This window comes from Liolophura sinensis, chromosome 3 (genome assembly GCF_032854445.1).
Source record: "Liolophura sinensis isolate JHLJ2023 chromosome 3, CUHK_Ljap_v2, whole genome shotgun sequence".
Lineage (NCBI taxonomy): Eukaryota > Metazoa > Mollusca > Polyplacophora > Chitonida > Chitonidae > Liolophura > Liolophura sinensis.
This window is the reverse complement of record NC_088297.1, coordinates 13,451,604-13,465,380: the sequence shown is the minus strand read 5'-3', so window position 1 is coordinate 13,465,380 and position 13,777 is coordinate 13,451,604. Positions and strand designations below refer to the sequence as shown.

Genomic DNA, 13,777 nt, shown 5'->3' with positions numbered 1-13,777 from the left:
ATTCCAAAACTGCATGAAATGGCCTTTGAGGTGATGCGGAATAACTTTACTTCAGGTGATCTACTCCCTTAAGTACGAGGCAGTTTTGTGGCTGTTATGTGGTTCAATTAATGTGTTAAATGTGTTAATATATTTGATTGGGGTTTTACGCTGTACTCAAGAATATTTCACTTATACAACGGCAGCTAGCATTATGGTGGAAATAAATCGGGCAGAGCCCAATGGAAACCCACGACCATCCGTAGGTTGCTGTCAGACCTTCCCACATGTTATATAGGTCAACATAAAGCTCCATTCTGAGTTCATGTGCAGCTGTAACTGTTATCGTTAGTGATATTTATCAACATAGGCCTAGTGGTTAGAGTGATAGCACATTACATTGACTCGGGAGCCTTTCACCAATGTTGTCGCAGTGACTGACTTCAAGTGCAGCTCATATTGTGTTACTCTCCGGCCACATGCAGGAAGGTCATGCAGAAACCTGCGGATGGTCGTGGGTTTCACCCAGCCTCAGTGACTGTTTCCTGCTACCATAATCTTCTCTGCCGTCGTATAAGTGAAACACCAGTCAAATAAATAAATAAATATATATTTCTCAGAAAGATTACCTTTAAATACAGTATACATAGTCTGAATGGCAATTTGATAACTTTTGTGCTTTTACTCTGACTTCCTTTGTCTGTAAGCCTACAGTAATCATGTACATAATGTAAGCTAAAACTGGATTGATATTTCAGTTAAACACTAACAGGTCTTAGTGTTCCTATATATCCTATATTTAATTTTTTAGATCCTCTTATATTTGCTAAAAACTTATTATATTTCCAAATTTCTACTAGATTTTTATGAAAAGAAAACCTGCTATATTTTTTCCTATATGTTTGGTGAGAGACAACTGGAGAGGGAGGGAGACAGGGCCGCACCAACTAAAATGACAATTAATACAATCTTGTTGTCAGACTCATCAGCTGAAGAGGACCCAGTGCCTAAGAAATCCAAACGGAAGAGCTCTGAATATCAGTCTGTGGTGATAGTGGACTCAGGTGTGTTATACATGTGTGTGCTTGCAGTAGATCATAACTAGTGGGGCTGTGTGAGTTCAATCCAGGCACGGACAGGAACTGTAGGTTTCCCAACACTCGCTGTTTGTGGGTCGTTGGTGACAATAAACAGTCTATGAGGAAGCACCTGTTGCTGGGTCAGCTGTTGCGTTAAGTCAGGAGGATTGTCAGGTGCTAGGCAAAGGGCAGAGGTTTCCTCCACCCATAAACCTGACCCCTTTCACATAAGGTCACACCAGTTTAACGGATTGTTTTACAGTCAGAATAAATTTTTTTTTTTTTCAATGTTACAGCCCAGTATACAAACAAAAGAACTAAAAAGTCATCTAATTTGGGGGAGATACGGACTGTTTCCTTTTTCGCAATTGTTTTCTAAACCATTAAGATTGCAAAAAAAAAAAATGAAAAGGTGGATTTGCAATTACATGTGATTTTGTAGAGTTCGCTCACCTGTAACACACTAAATTAAAATGGTGCTGCTGAAGTAGAATTTATTGTTGTTAAGCACAAATTGATGATGCATATATAGGTAGAAAATGATTGTCTTACCTACATGCTTTGAAATTACAGCAGTAATTTTATCTCCCTTTCTGTTCTGTCTGCCAGCAACCTGTGGATGGTCGTGGGTTTCCCCTGGGCTCTGCCCGGTTTCCTCCCACCATAATGCTGACCGCTGTCGCATAAGTGAAATATTCTTGAGTATGGCGTAAAACACCAATCAAATAAATAAATAAATCCATTTCTATTCTAGTTCAGCCCTGTTTTAAAAATGGAATGAAATGTCATCTACTTTGTGGGAAATGTGGCCTGTTTACTCTGAAATTTGTACAATGACTTTATAACTGTTTGTGTGGATGCTGACATTTCAGACGAGGATTGTAGTAGAAAGACCAGAGCCTCTCCCCTAAAGGCCTTCATGAAGAAAACCCCCAGTAGACCTGTAGCTGAAGTGAAGAAGAAAGTGGAAGAACAAACAAAGCGAACTCCTGTCAGTGCTGCAGATTTCTTTGGAGGTGGGAGTGTCAAGAGAGTGGACAGAAAACCAGCGAGTAAAAGAAAACTGGTAAGTTTATTTGGAGTGTTCCTAGCTAGATATATAGACAACAGTATGCTGTTAAATTCAGTGTCAATAAGGTTTGGAAAGAAAATTTTCGTTCTTACTTTTATTTTCAGGAAGATGATTCCAAACCCTCAAATAATGTTGACGATGAAATTCATGAGGATGCAGACTTTGAGAAAACATTGGAACAGCTAGATGAGCAAAGTCAGAAGTCCAAGAAGGTAGGGGCAATAATTGGAACAGCTAGTGAGCAAAGTCATAGGGGCAGTAATTAGAACAGCTTGTTGAACAGTCAGAAGTCCAAGAAGATAGAGGCAAATGATTGGAACAGCTAGTTGAATAGTCAGAAGTCCAAGAAGGTAGGGGCAATAATTGGGGCCGCTAGATGAGCAAAGTCAGAAGTCCAAGAAGATAGCGGCATTAATTGGAACAGCTAGTTCAGCAAAGTCAGAAGTTCAGGAGGGTAAGGCAATGTCCTTGTTAGGCTGCTTATTTAAGGGGTAGGGGGCCTCTGTGGCTCAGTGTGTAAGTGCGCTAGCGCAGCGTAATGACCCAGGAGCCTCTCACCAATGCGGTTGCTGTGAGTTCAACCCCAGCTCATGCTGGCTTCCCCTCCGTACGTGGGAAAGTCTTTCGGTAACCTGTGGATGGTCATGGGTTTTCTGCCCGGATTCCTCCCAGCATTATGCTACCTGTCATTGTATAAGTGAAATACATGTATTCTTGATTAAGGCGTAAAACACCAATCAAATAAATAAATAAATATTTGCCGGGTTGGGCATTTGCTGGCTCGTTTGATGAAAGCTTCATTCTTTCCACATCTGATCATACCTTTGCCAGTGAGGTTCAAATCCAGCTCTGTCTATATAGATGCCATCTTTTGTAAGGTCAAGAGGGGTTTGTCACAATACTCCAAGCACTCCGGACACCTCTGCCCATAAATTTGACCAAGATGATTTAACTGAAGAATACTTTGGGTCAAAATGCATTTTTAGACACAAATAAACATCACAAGGTGCTATTTTTTGGTGCTACAACTTGCCCAGCAGAATATCATCCCATGGTCCAAGTAAACCTCAAAACACCTTTCTACAATCAATAGAACTCTCAGAATGAGGAAAAAAGGGCAAGTTAGTCATGCACGAAATTTATGGCCGTTTAAGGTGTAAGGTGTTCCATTCTAATCAAAATAATTATGAATGAAGAAATAAAAATTAATGTTCTCACTTCACCTGTACAACATAACGAGATATATGGATAACGACTTGTGTTTATTTATTTGTTGTCCATATATCTCGTTATGTTATCCAACTCAACTTCTAAATGCCTCTCAAAGATGTCTCACTTCACCTGGTTTCCTCATGGATGAGACTGTGGTAGTTGTCACTGGTTTCCTCAGTTCTTAAGTCTGAGAGCTGTCGCATACTTTTTAGTTTAGCACTAAATGAATGAATATTTTCCTTTACAGACAAAAACAGAATCTTTGTCTTCACCTCCAAAGAAAGAGACATCTCCGTGTGAGTAGAACTCTCCTGTCCCTAAAAATATCTTAACTTAAATCGGTTTTCAGTGTGTCTGCTGATCTAAAATTGTGCTATTGAGAATTTGACTTTCCTGGTGATTTGTAGTATATGTATGACAAAACATACCACAGATTGCATTTCATCGCTTGATGCACATATTTATTGTTGTTAATTTCTGTTAAATTTGATAGTTTTTGTTTAGAAAGATGGAAAAAGTTTAAAAAGTTGGCTGCATGCATGTGTTAGTGTGAGCAGATTATTTAGTCGTCCTTTTCATAGTGTCCTTTCTGTTTACTTGGTGAATTCATTCTAATATTTCTTCTCCTTTCTTTCTTTCCTTCTTTTTAAATGGGTGGAATTTTAGACCATTTTGTTTACACAGTGATACAACTTGTCGTTGATGGAAATGTAAAAAGCGTGTTCACTGCAGCTTGTACCCGAAGACATTGAACATTTTCTTCACGTGTGCGTCTGTCTCGTAATCAGCAAATTAGTTTACCTTTGCCCAGTTTTGGGCCTATTTTATTAGGACATCCACCTTTCTGGGTTATCCTGATTTTTTTTATTGCTGTTTTATGCCATACTCGAACGTTTCACATATACGACTGCAGCCAGCATTATGGTGGGAGGAAACCGGGGCAGAGCTCGGGGGGAAACCCACGATCATCCATAGGTTGCTTGCACACCATCCCACGTACGGTGTGAGAGGAAGCCAGCAGATGAATGCTGGCAGACCTTCCCATGCATGGCCATAGAGGAAGCCAGCATGAGGTTGTCTTGAACTCACAGCTACCGCATTGGTGAAAGGCTTCAGGATCATTGCCCCGTGCTGGCACTCTAACCACCTTGGCCACGGAAGCCCTGCTGGTGTAGACTATAATACATTTACAGTCAGGTGAAGCCGTTACTGCAGGTTTGATTGCAGAGTTATGGTGTATTAATACCCCAGGGGCATCTACATGTTGCTGACAGACCTTCCCACGTACGGCCGGAGAGGAAGCAAGCATGAGCTTGACTTAAACTCACGATGACTGCATTGGCAAGAGGCTCCTGGGTCATTACGCTGGGCTAGGGCGCTAACCAACTGAACCACGGAGGCCCCTGGTGTATTAAAGGGTCATGCACTTGTACAATGTATAGCAAATTTCACCGACATTTGCATGAAAGTGTATTAAATTAATTTACCACAGCCAAACCTTCACTGTCGAATAGACTGTCATCTTTGGCGAAATCATCGAAAGTAATGGTGGAAGACACCCCAGAGAAAACAAAAGCAGCACCTGTTAACCAAAGATCGAGTCCAAGGAAGTCTGTGGTCACACCTAAAAAGCATGAGGTACATGTAAATTAGTCCTTTTGATGTCAGTGTGTGTTTTAAATACCTGTGAAAACAGCTTTTTATGAACAAATTATGCTGTAAAAGTAACACATACCTTAAAAGAGCTTGAATTTCAACCATGACTAACTTGCCTATTTTTGATGATTCGGAGTCCTGTTGATTTTGGAAATGTGTTTTGAGGTTTGCTTGGAACACGGGATGATATTCTACTGGAAAATTTTAAAATCATATTTTGTGACTTTTGTGGGCGAAAATTTATGTCTTTTAGGGTATTCAGTTTGATTGAGTATATGACTGACTTACAGTGATGATTTATTGATTAAAACAAATTTCCCCAAGATTTAGAAAATAAATATTATTGTTAATTGTGTTTTTGTTTTTTTTTGTTTTTTTTTTTGCTTAGAAATATTCTGTAAAGAAGGGAATTTTGTGGTGTCATGTAAAACATCAGAATACTTGTTCGTGGCTGTTTTCATTTTTTGCCTCATTGCAGATGGAGCAAGATGTATCTTGAGAGAGAATATCTTTACTTGTCCATGACCTAGGTCCCCACTGATCCTTGAAATCGCTGAAAGTTCTTGAATTTTATTGAAAATATTCGAGAAAGTCCTTGAAAAAAAGAGTTATTTTGGGATAACTCTTACAATTTTGTTGAAAGGTGTTCCAGATCTTGAAAGTTCTTGAAAAAGTTATTTTTTTTTCATGATAGATCTTGACTGTGCTGGAAAACAAGATGCATTCAGTCCTTGAGAAACATTTCTTCTCATGTTTTGGAACCCTGCGAGACATAAACAAGTGAAAAAATGCCCTGTCCTGTTGGACCTTGCGTTTTGTTGAATGAGCCTTCTCAAAAGATAGAATGGTAGAAATTTGACAGAGTGCATGATATAAAGAAAAAAAAAACCCAAGATGTAAATTTTATTTTAGTTAAGGCTGTGAAAGTAACTGTGGTAGTTGTTCATTTCTTTGCCAGACACCTAATAAATCAGAAACAAAGAAAACTTCACCAGGAACAAATGCAGGACCAGCCAGTGCTAAGGTAAGTACAACATTGATACTGCTAGTAAATCAGTATTTCATATTTCTTTTATTTATTCATTTGAGTAATTTGATATTTACAATTTGTGCAAAAACGATTCACTCACAATACCACAATGGCCAAAAGTTAATCTGGATCGAAGCCAATTGTAAAAATGCATGCGTTCACACGACCATGAGGCCAAGCCAGTTCAGGGATTTGTCCGTTCACATGGTCACATTTAACTCGGTTTAGTAAAGCCAACGTCATCCTGACCTCCAGGTATCTGGGTCTTGTAATCTGGTTATTATTCACACGACGGAGATAAACCGACCCAAGACCAGAAACTGGATGAAAGCCATGTTACTAGCAAGGGCAGTTAAACCAGATTACCGTAGTCACTGACAAATTCGACCTTTGGCACGCATCAAACGAACAAGTCACCTGCCTCCTACCCGCGTTTCATGCCCCAGGTAATCTCCTATAAAAACACCTGCTGGGTAATGGTCAGTGTGGTATTTTTGGCGTTGTCAGCTGAATGCTTGAAAATCACTTGTTTGAGGGGCATTTAGAAATTGGGATGAAAGCACACTGAACAAGGCATTCTTATGGATAAATTCACTGAACGAGTCATTCTTATGGATATATTCACTGAACGAGGCATTCTTATAGATATACAACTTCTTGGTTTATTAACACGACGTTTCGATGTAGTCACTAACATCGTAATCAAGTGAATGCACATGAAAAACACAGTTGGATTTAAATATAACAAGTAGAGAAATAAGTGTCAACAATAGAACAAAGGATGTATGTGGTCAATACTGCTTATGGGATTAAGAGATTAGGCTGGGTGGGGTTCCTGGTCGGCTTGGAGGATTAACAGGTCGTACGCTGAGGGGAGGAAAGTACCTTGATCTCTATTCAGGCTCATCTGTAATCTCTTAATCATTTAATCTCTTAACACAAACAGCACATTGAACTCTAATCAGCCTATGTGGAAGAAACGCATCCAGGTTAAGATTCTGTTGTCTTTTGTTTGTGAGATGACAGTATCAGAAGATTATCTGATTATACAGTTGTAGAATTAATGTGGCTGGTGTTCACTTAAAGGAGAAGAAAACTTCAAAACACGACACTATAGGCTGAAAAGAGCACATTTTTTCTATCTGGTGGTGCCTGTTTCATCATTTTGCGATTTTTCCTCGCCATACACATAATGCCTGAAAATGGCAAAACAGGCATAAATCGCTGAGTCCATCACGTCCACCATCTTGAACACCCTGTAATTTATGCTGGGGGTGTGTTGCCTCTCAGCCAGTGGGAGTTGTTAAAACTGCCAGCTTGTTTGTGTAAACTCGGAACCTACATGCAACATTCCCGATCGTCAAGTGGAGAATGAACTGTCCTTTTGCTACCTTCTGGGAAGAAAAGTTCACCGGTTTCCGACGGCAATTCTCCTTGTAACACAGAAGACTTCAAGACTAGTTCTTAGGCCAAATGGAGTCGCCCACAGCGGATTTTGGCGCTGAATTTATTTATAATTTATCAACTTGAGATACATATTAGAATTTTCTTTTATGACATGCACCTGCGAGGAAATGCATACTCTTTTCAGTGGTATTTGTTTGATATTTAAGATTTCTTTTCCTTTAAGGTCATTCTCTAAAGGAGCCTCTAATAACTTTCTAATATCCAGCATGAACATTAAAATATCTGCCAAAGTCTATATTTCAGATGACCTTGACTGCACTCAGTTCAAGTATTAAGTGAGTTTACTTTCCTAGAGCTGTCTTTTCCCTCACGTGAACAGAAAAATTAGGACAGTAAAATTCACACGTATATCCAAGTGAAAACTATCGCCAGTTTTGTCAGCGTGCATAAATAGGCCTACATCATTCATGTCCCCCCAACGAATTCTGTTACTTGTTTGCGTTTTCCGTAGTTGGACAATCCCTTTCGGAGCCTCAACTTATAAAGTCCCTGGTGTAGTTCTGCACTGATGCAAGGCTGAAGGGCATCACCATGTGTTTAGGCGGTAGTCCAAATTCAACTGTTACACCGCCATGACACAAGCTATACATACTGATGATACATTAGAAACGAAGAAAATAATGTGTACGAACAAGCATTTCTTTTGCCAATTGCACCCGGTATCTCAAGGCAGTAAGTCTTCTTTTTGAAACAACAACAACATGACAAAGATACCGCCTGGGTACCAGTATGTACGTTAACCCATATCTATTTTAAAAGGCTAACATATACAAACTTATGTAGAATACAACTATAGTTTGTCCGGATCTATTTCTGTGGACGGAAGCCGTCTCTTTGATCCTCGAGGGCCCAGGGGCACCTGCAGAGGCTCCTGGAACTGTCTGCCGCGCGTCTGCTGTGATCAAGCTCACTGCTAGGCGGTGTTCACCTGACCATGTGACCGGGCTTATCTTTGCCCATGTGAAAAGGGTATATGATGCCAGTTTCCTCCCACCTTCCAGCAGTTAAACACTCATCAAAGAAATACAAATTTTTGAAGGCTGTCAGATTTATGTGTGATGCAAACTTCGCAAATAATATTCATTGAAGGTCATGAAAATCTTCTTCACGGTTATACTGTGGATGATGGATTAAAGCTTTAATAATATGACGTGTCCAACTTATGATATATACCATGTGACATGTTTCACCTGTAGCTGTCTTGTCTTATTTTTCCAGACGCCATCTCCAGGGAAATCCCCTGTTGAGAGGAAAGGCAGTGTCGTTACCGTAATTACCTGAACAGAGAAGGACCAAAGTCGTTGGGCTCCAAAGAAGTACCAGAGGTGATTTTAACATGTATTTAAAGGGAAAGAAAACAGTTCTAACCTGAATCAAAATTATTTCTTCATAAGACAATAATGATCTTTTCAATCCAAGAACCAGCAGATTTCACGAACAAGATAAAAGCTATTAAATTCAATATCTTGGGAAGTTGTGGGAGCAGCCAATGTGTCAGTGGGTCATCGCGATGGTCCTGAGGTCTCGAATGCTCCTGGTAAACCAAGGTTGGGCCCAAATACTCAAAACAAGAAACAACTTGAGCTATTGTACAACTGAGGCAGTATTATTGGTCAAAGATCAGATAGTAAGGTCCTAGTTTACATGTAGCTGTATGATATACATAGGTCATTATACATTATTTTGCCAGTATGTAATACGATCTGAAAATATTGGCGTATAATAATGATTGGGAGGCAGTATGAAGACCCAGTTTTTGACACGTGGCATTTCTGAGATGGTGAAAATTGTCACTGATTTATCAAAGTAGTTTGAGTTTTGGATTGTACCGGTGTGGTGTGTTTTTTTAGCATCTCCACAAGGTTTGGATGAGATTCAGGTTTACACTAGGTTCAGTATTACAGGTTTTGCTCTCGCTGGAGTCATTCGTGCAGCAAAGACCGTATAATCCTGCAGTTGCACTGCACAATAACCAGACCCCCTTTTAAACTGTTTTTTAAAGAAAAGACAGCTCAAAGGGGGTCGTAATGTTACGCTGGTCATAAATATCAAGGCATCGTATGCCCTTATTATGCAACATCATGGTGATTAGGTCAGCGTAACGTTACAGCCCCTTTGAGAACAGTGCCCGGTGGGGAGCGCATAGACGAAATTCTTGAGCGATCTTTTCTTCAGTTTTCTCAGATTCAAAGGAAACTTAAAAGATCAGTGATCCTAAAAAATGGCATTTTGTTTATTGCTTGTCATTTTTGCAAGTGGTATTATTGTAAGGCTTTCATCTGTTCCAAGCAGCATTCCATAAAATGTCTGGTGCTTCCACTATATTTATAGAAATGTTTCACCTGAGTGTTGTCAAATTTGTTCTCTTTACCATATATACCTCTAGATGGAAAGCTCTTTGAAAACCAGTGACAAAGTTTAAAATGTTTTCCCCCTTTTTTATAATTTATTTCGCTTTTTCACATCAATTAACCTATCAGTTGTATTTGAGGTATTGCTTCTGTCAAGAATTTGAAATATGACCCTGTGGTTTTGATCATTAATATTACCCTCTTCAACTTTTGAATGTCTGCCAACACAGAAAGTCACACCACACAGTCACCACATTTTGTGACAAGCTAAAGTATCTTGTATTAATGTTTTAGTCTGCCAGCAATCTCAGGATGGTCGTGGGTTTCCCCCTGGCTCTGCTCGGTTTCCTCCTACCATAATGCTGGCCACCGTCCTATAAGTGAAATATTCTTGAGTACGGCTTAAAACACCAATCAATTAAATAAATATTAATGCTTTATTTGGTCTTTTTTTTCAGGGTGAGCCAAATTGTTTAGAAGGACTGACTTTTGTTATAACTGGTGTTCTGGAATCGTTTGAGAGAGACGAACGAAGAGTTTGTTAGAGAAATATGGAGCAAAAGTCACGCAATCTCTCAGCAAAAAGACAAGTTATGTTGTGGTGGGAAGAGACGCAGGTGCATCCAAACTTAGTAAGGTATGGAGAAAGTCAGGGATTTATTTATTTACTTATTTCGGTTGCCCCGGGCAATCGGGCAGCTGTAATTTTGCATCCTGTTTTATTATAGATCATTGTCAAGTTATGCCTAACTGTATGGCATTTGCTTCTGATCCCTGATTTTTTTTTGTTTTTTGTTTTTGTCATCGCCCTGTCCATCTGTGCGTCTGTTTGTCTGTCTCAAATTTGTCATAAAAGGGTTTGGGTTGACAATCATTAAAAGTATAAAAACCAAGGTAAATGGATTTGACTATTTCTGCACTTTGAAATAACTGGTGTACTGCTACTATCAGGCTCTTTGAAATTAGGTTGCATGTTCGAACCTCGCTCTCTCTGTTTTGGCTGTGGTTCTCAGTCCGCAGGCTTAAGGCTGACAGTTTATTCCCCCACCCATAATCCTCACCACCATAAAGAATTCTTGGGCATGGCATAAATCCATCAATCTGTCATTCAAAATACTTACAATCATTTTCAGGCTGAACAGTTCAAGACAAAACAGCTGGATGAAGATTCTATGTTAGAACTCATCAGAACTTTACCTGGCAAGAAATCAAAGTATGAAATTCAAGCTGAAGCTGAACTGAAAAAGGTATGTGTATTTTTATTAAGTAGCCAGGTATTCCAATTGAAATAAATGTGTGGGGAGTAATTTATTTATTTATTTATTTGATTAGAGTTTTAGCCTATACTCAAGAATATTTCACTTGTAGCATGGCGGCCAGTGTTATAGTGGGAGGAAACCGAGCAGAACCCAGGGAAAACCCAGTACCGTTTGTAGGCTGTTAGGAGACCTCCCTATGTATGACAGGAGAAGAAACCAGCTTGTGCTGGACTTAGAATTCAGAGCAGTGATACTGGTGATTGGTGATACTGATAGGCTCCTTGGTCACTGTGTATGCTTTGTGGATGGTATAAAGTTACTGAAGTATAAAATGGACATATAGGGAAGAGGTTACGGCTGGGTGTTGAGGCAGTTACCTTTCAATGCCTAGGGGTCTATCAGCAACCTTCGGATGGTCATGGGTTTCCCCCTGGCTCTGCTTGGTTTCCTCCTATCATAATGCTGGCGGCCGTTGTATAAATGAAATATTTTTGAGTACAGCGTAAAACGACAATAAAAATATATAAATAAATCAATGCCTAGGTCACCCGTGTTTATGTGCTCAGTCACATTCTTGGACAGGGATGTTCAAGATTCCCCAACTTGCAGTGTTCTCAGTGCATTGGTTGCAATGAGCAAGCGATGGTGATCTTTTGTGTACTCATACTTAAAGCTCACAATAGATTGCTGGCCTTGAAGCATTGTCACCCATAAATGACATAAAATTTTGCCCAGTAGGGGCAAATAAATGTCACATAATATTACTTTTTGGTGCTGAAACTTACAATTTTCTACAGCACACATTTTCTTCAGTTGTTAAAAAATTTTTGCGCGAAACCGGATTGATACACAGGAAAATTATTCAAGTCTCATAGCAAGGTGTTTTGTTTCCAGGAGAAATCCAAAACTCCAGCTCCATCCACGCCTAAAGTAGAAGAAAAACTGCAGGCATTCAAGTCCTCATCTTCAAAGAATTTGCAGAAAATTGAAACACCTAGCAAATCAGCATCAGTGAAAGAAGAGAAGTCAGTGTCATCTGACCAATCAGAACCCTCTTTACTTTGGGTAGACAAGTACAAGCCGACCTCTTTGAAGAAAATCATTGGTCAAACCGGTGACAAAAGCAATGCTGTCAAGCTCATTCATTGGATAAGGAACTGGCACAAGAACAGGGCCCTCGGCAAGAAACCTTCAGGTTAGTGTGTAAAGGTGCAGTGAAGCTCATGCCACTGGAGCTGTTGTAACTCTGAATTTTCAGTTTGCATAGGAACCATTGTCGGAAAGAACCACTTTTGTGACCCAATGGTTAGACCGTCGGGAGACCTGGGATCAACCCTGGTCATCATACTGAAGACATTAAAAAATGTTCTCTTTCCTGCCTTACTTGTATAATGTGACTGGGTGGGGTGTCATGTCTGGTGTCTTTGGCATTATACTTCAGTGGCGGCAGAACTTAATGGCACACACCTAATGACTCCTCGTTGTCATATGACTGAAAACTTGATTAGAATGACATAAAACCCCAGACAGACATACGTTAAGAGAATATGCTAACCTTCAAGAAGTTTTAAAACTAGAAATCATCAGAAGATTGCTATACCCATAGGCCTGTATTCAGATTTTTGGAGAAAAAAAGTAGTACTTTAAAGACAATAGATAAAAAATAAGTTTCTTTCACTGCATTACATACAGCTGTCGGCTTAAAACACAAATCAAATAAATAAGTAAATAAATACAGCTGTCATGTATGTAGAGTGTGTGTCAAGTTCTGGAGTTTGACATTTAACAAAAAACAAATGAATAAATTTAAAGAATGGAAGACCACAGTTAAATGTACAAAGTGTGTCAGGGATGAAGAATTCTTTTAAAAAAAATCTCTTGATCTACACCCTGATGCCGGCCCAGATGGAGTAATGAATTGGTCTTTAGTCCACGCCCAATCTGTGCACAAAATGTCCTCCAGATCCCTGCATATTTTCCATAAAGTTGTCAACAGACAAACTGACAGACAGACAGACATCATTGAGCATGCAGGTATATGGAATAAATGTCATCAGAATTCATTCATTTCATGCTGAGACCACATGCAAAATTGCGTCTGATAATATAAGACATGAGGCCATAATTATTTATTTATTTATTTGATTGGTGTTTTACGCCGTACTCAAGAATATTTCACTTATACGACGGCGGCCAGCATTATGGTGGGTGGAAACCGGGCAGAGCCCGGGGGAAACCCACAACCATCTGCAGGTTGCTGGCAGACAGGCCATAATTAAAACTACGTTTATTAGGCGTGAGCTCACTGACCTTCCAAGGGGCCTCCGTGGCTCAGTTGGTTAGCGCGCTAGCGCAGCGTAGTGACCCAGGAGCCTCTCACCAATGCGGTCGCTGTGAGTTCAAGACCAGCTCATGCTGGCTTCCTCTCCGGCCTTACGTGGGAAGGTCTGTTAGCAACCTGCGGATGGTAGTGGGTTTCCGCCGGGCTCTGCCCGGTTTCCACCCACCATAATGCTGGCCGCCGTCGTATAAGTGAAATATTCTTGAGTACGGCGTAAAACACCAATCAAAAAAAAAGAAAAAAAAAAAAAATGGGGGTTGATGGGGTTTTATTGTTTTGATTTTTCTCTCAGTTTATGTTTTTAAATCCATATCTTTTTCACTAGCCTAAA

General features: G+C 39.8%; 1 protein-coding gene across 1 annotated transcript in view; it reads left to right on the top strand.

Moving 5' to 3' along the window:
* LOC135463383 (replication factor C subunit 1-like) overlaps positions 1 to 13,777 on the top strand; it is a 31,471-nt gene that overhangs the window by 4,295 nt on the left and 13,399 nt on the right. The window contains 12 exon segments of the mRNA XM_064740642.1: positions 960 to 1,043; positions 1,931 to 2,124; positions 2,235 to 2,342; positions 3,590 to 3,638; positions 4,835 to 4,980; positions 5,957 to 6,022; positions 8,714 to 8,756; positions 8,759 to 8,820; positions 10,305 to 10,374; positions 10,377 to 10,483; positions 10,980 to 11,093; positions 12,000 to 12,300. Coding sequence (XP_064596712.1) covers positions 960 to 1,043; positions 1,931 to 2,124; positions 2,235 to 2,342; positions 3,590 to 3,638; positions 4,835 to 4,980; positions 5,957 to 6,022; positions 8,714 to 8,756; positions 8,759 to 8,820; positions 10,305 to 10,374; positions 10,377 to 10,483; positions 10,980 to 11,093; positions 12,000 to 12,300 — 1,344 coding nt within the window.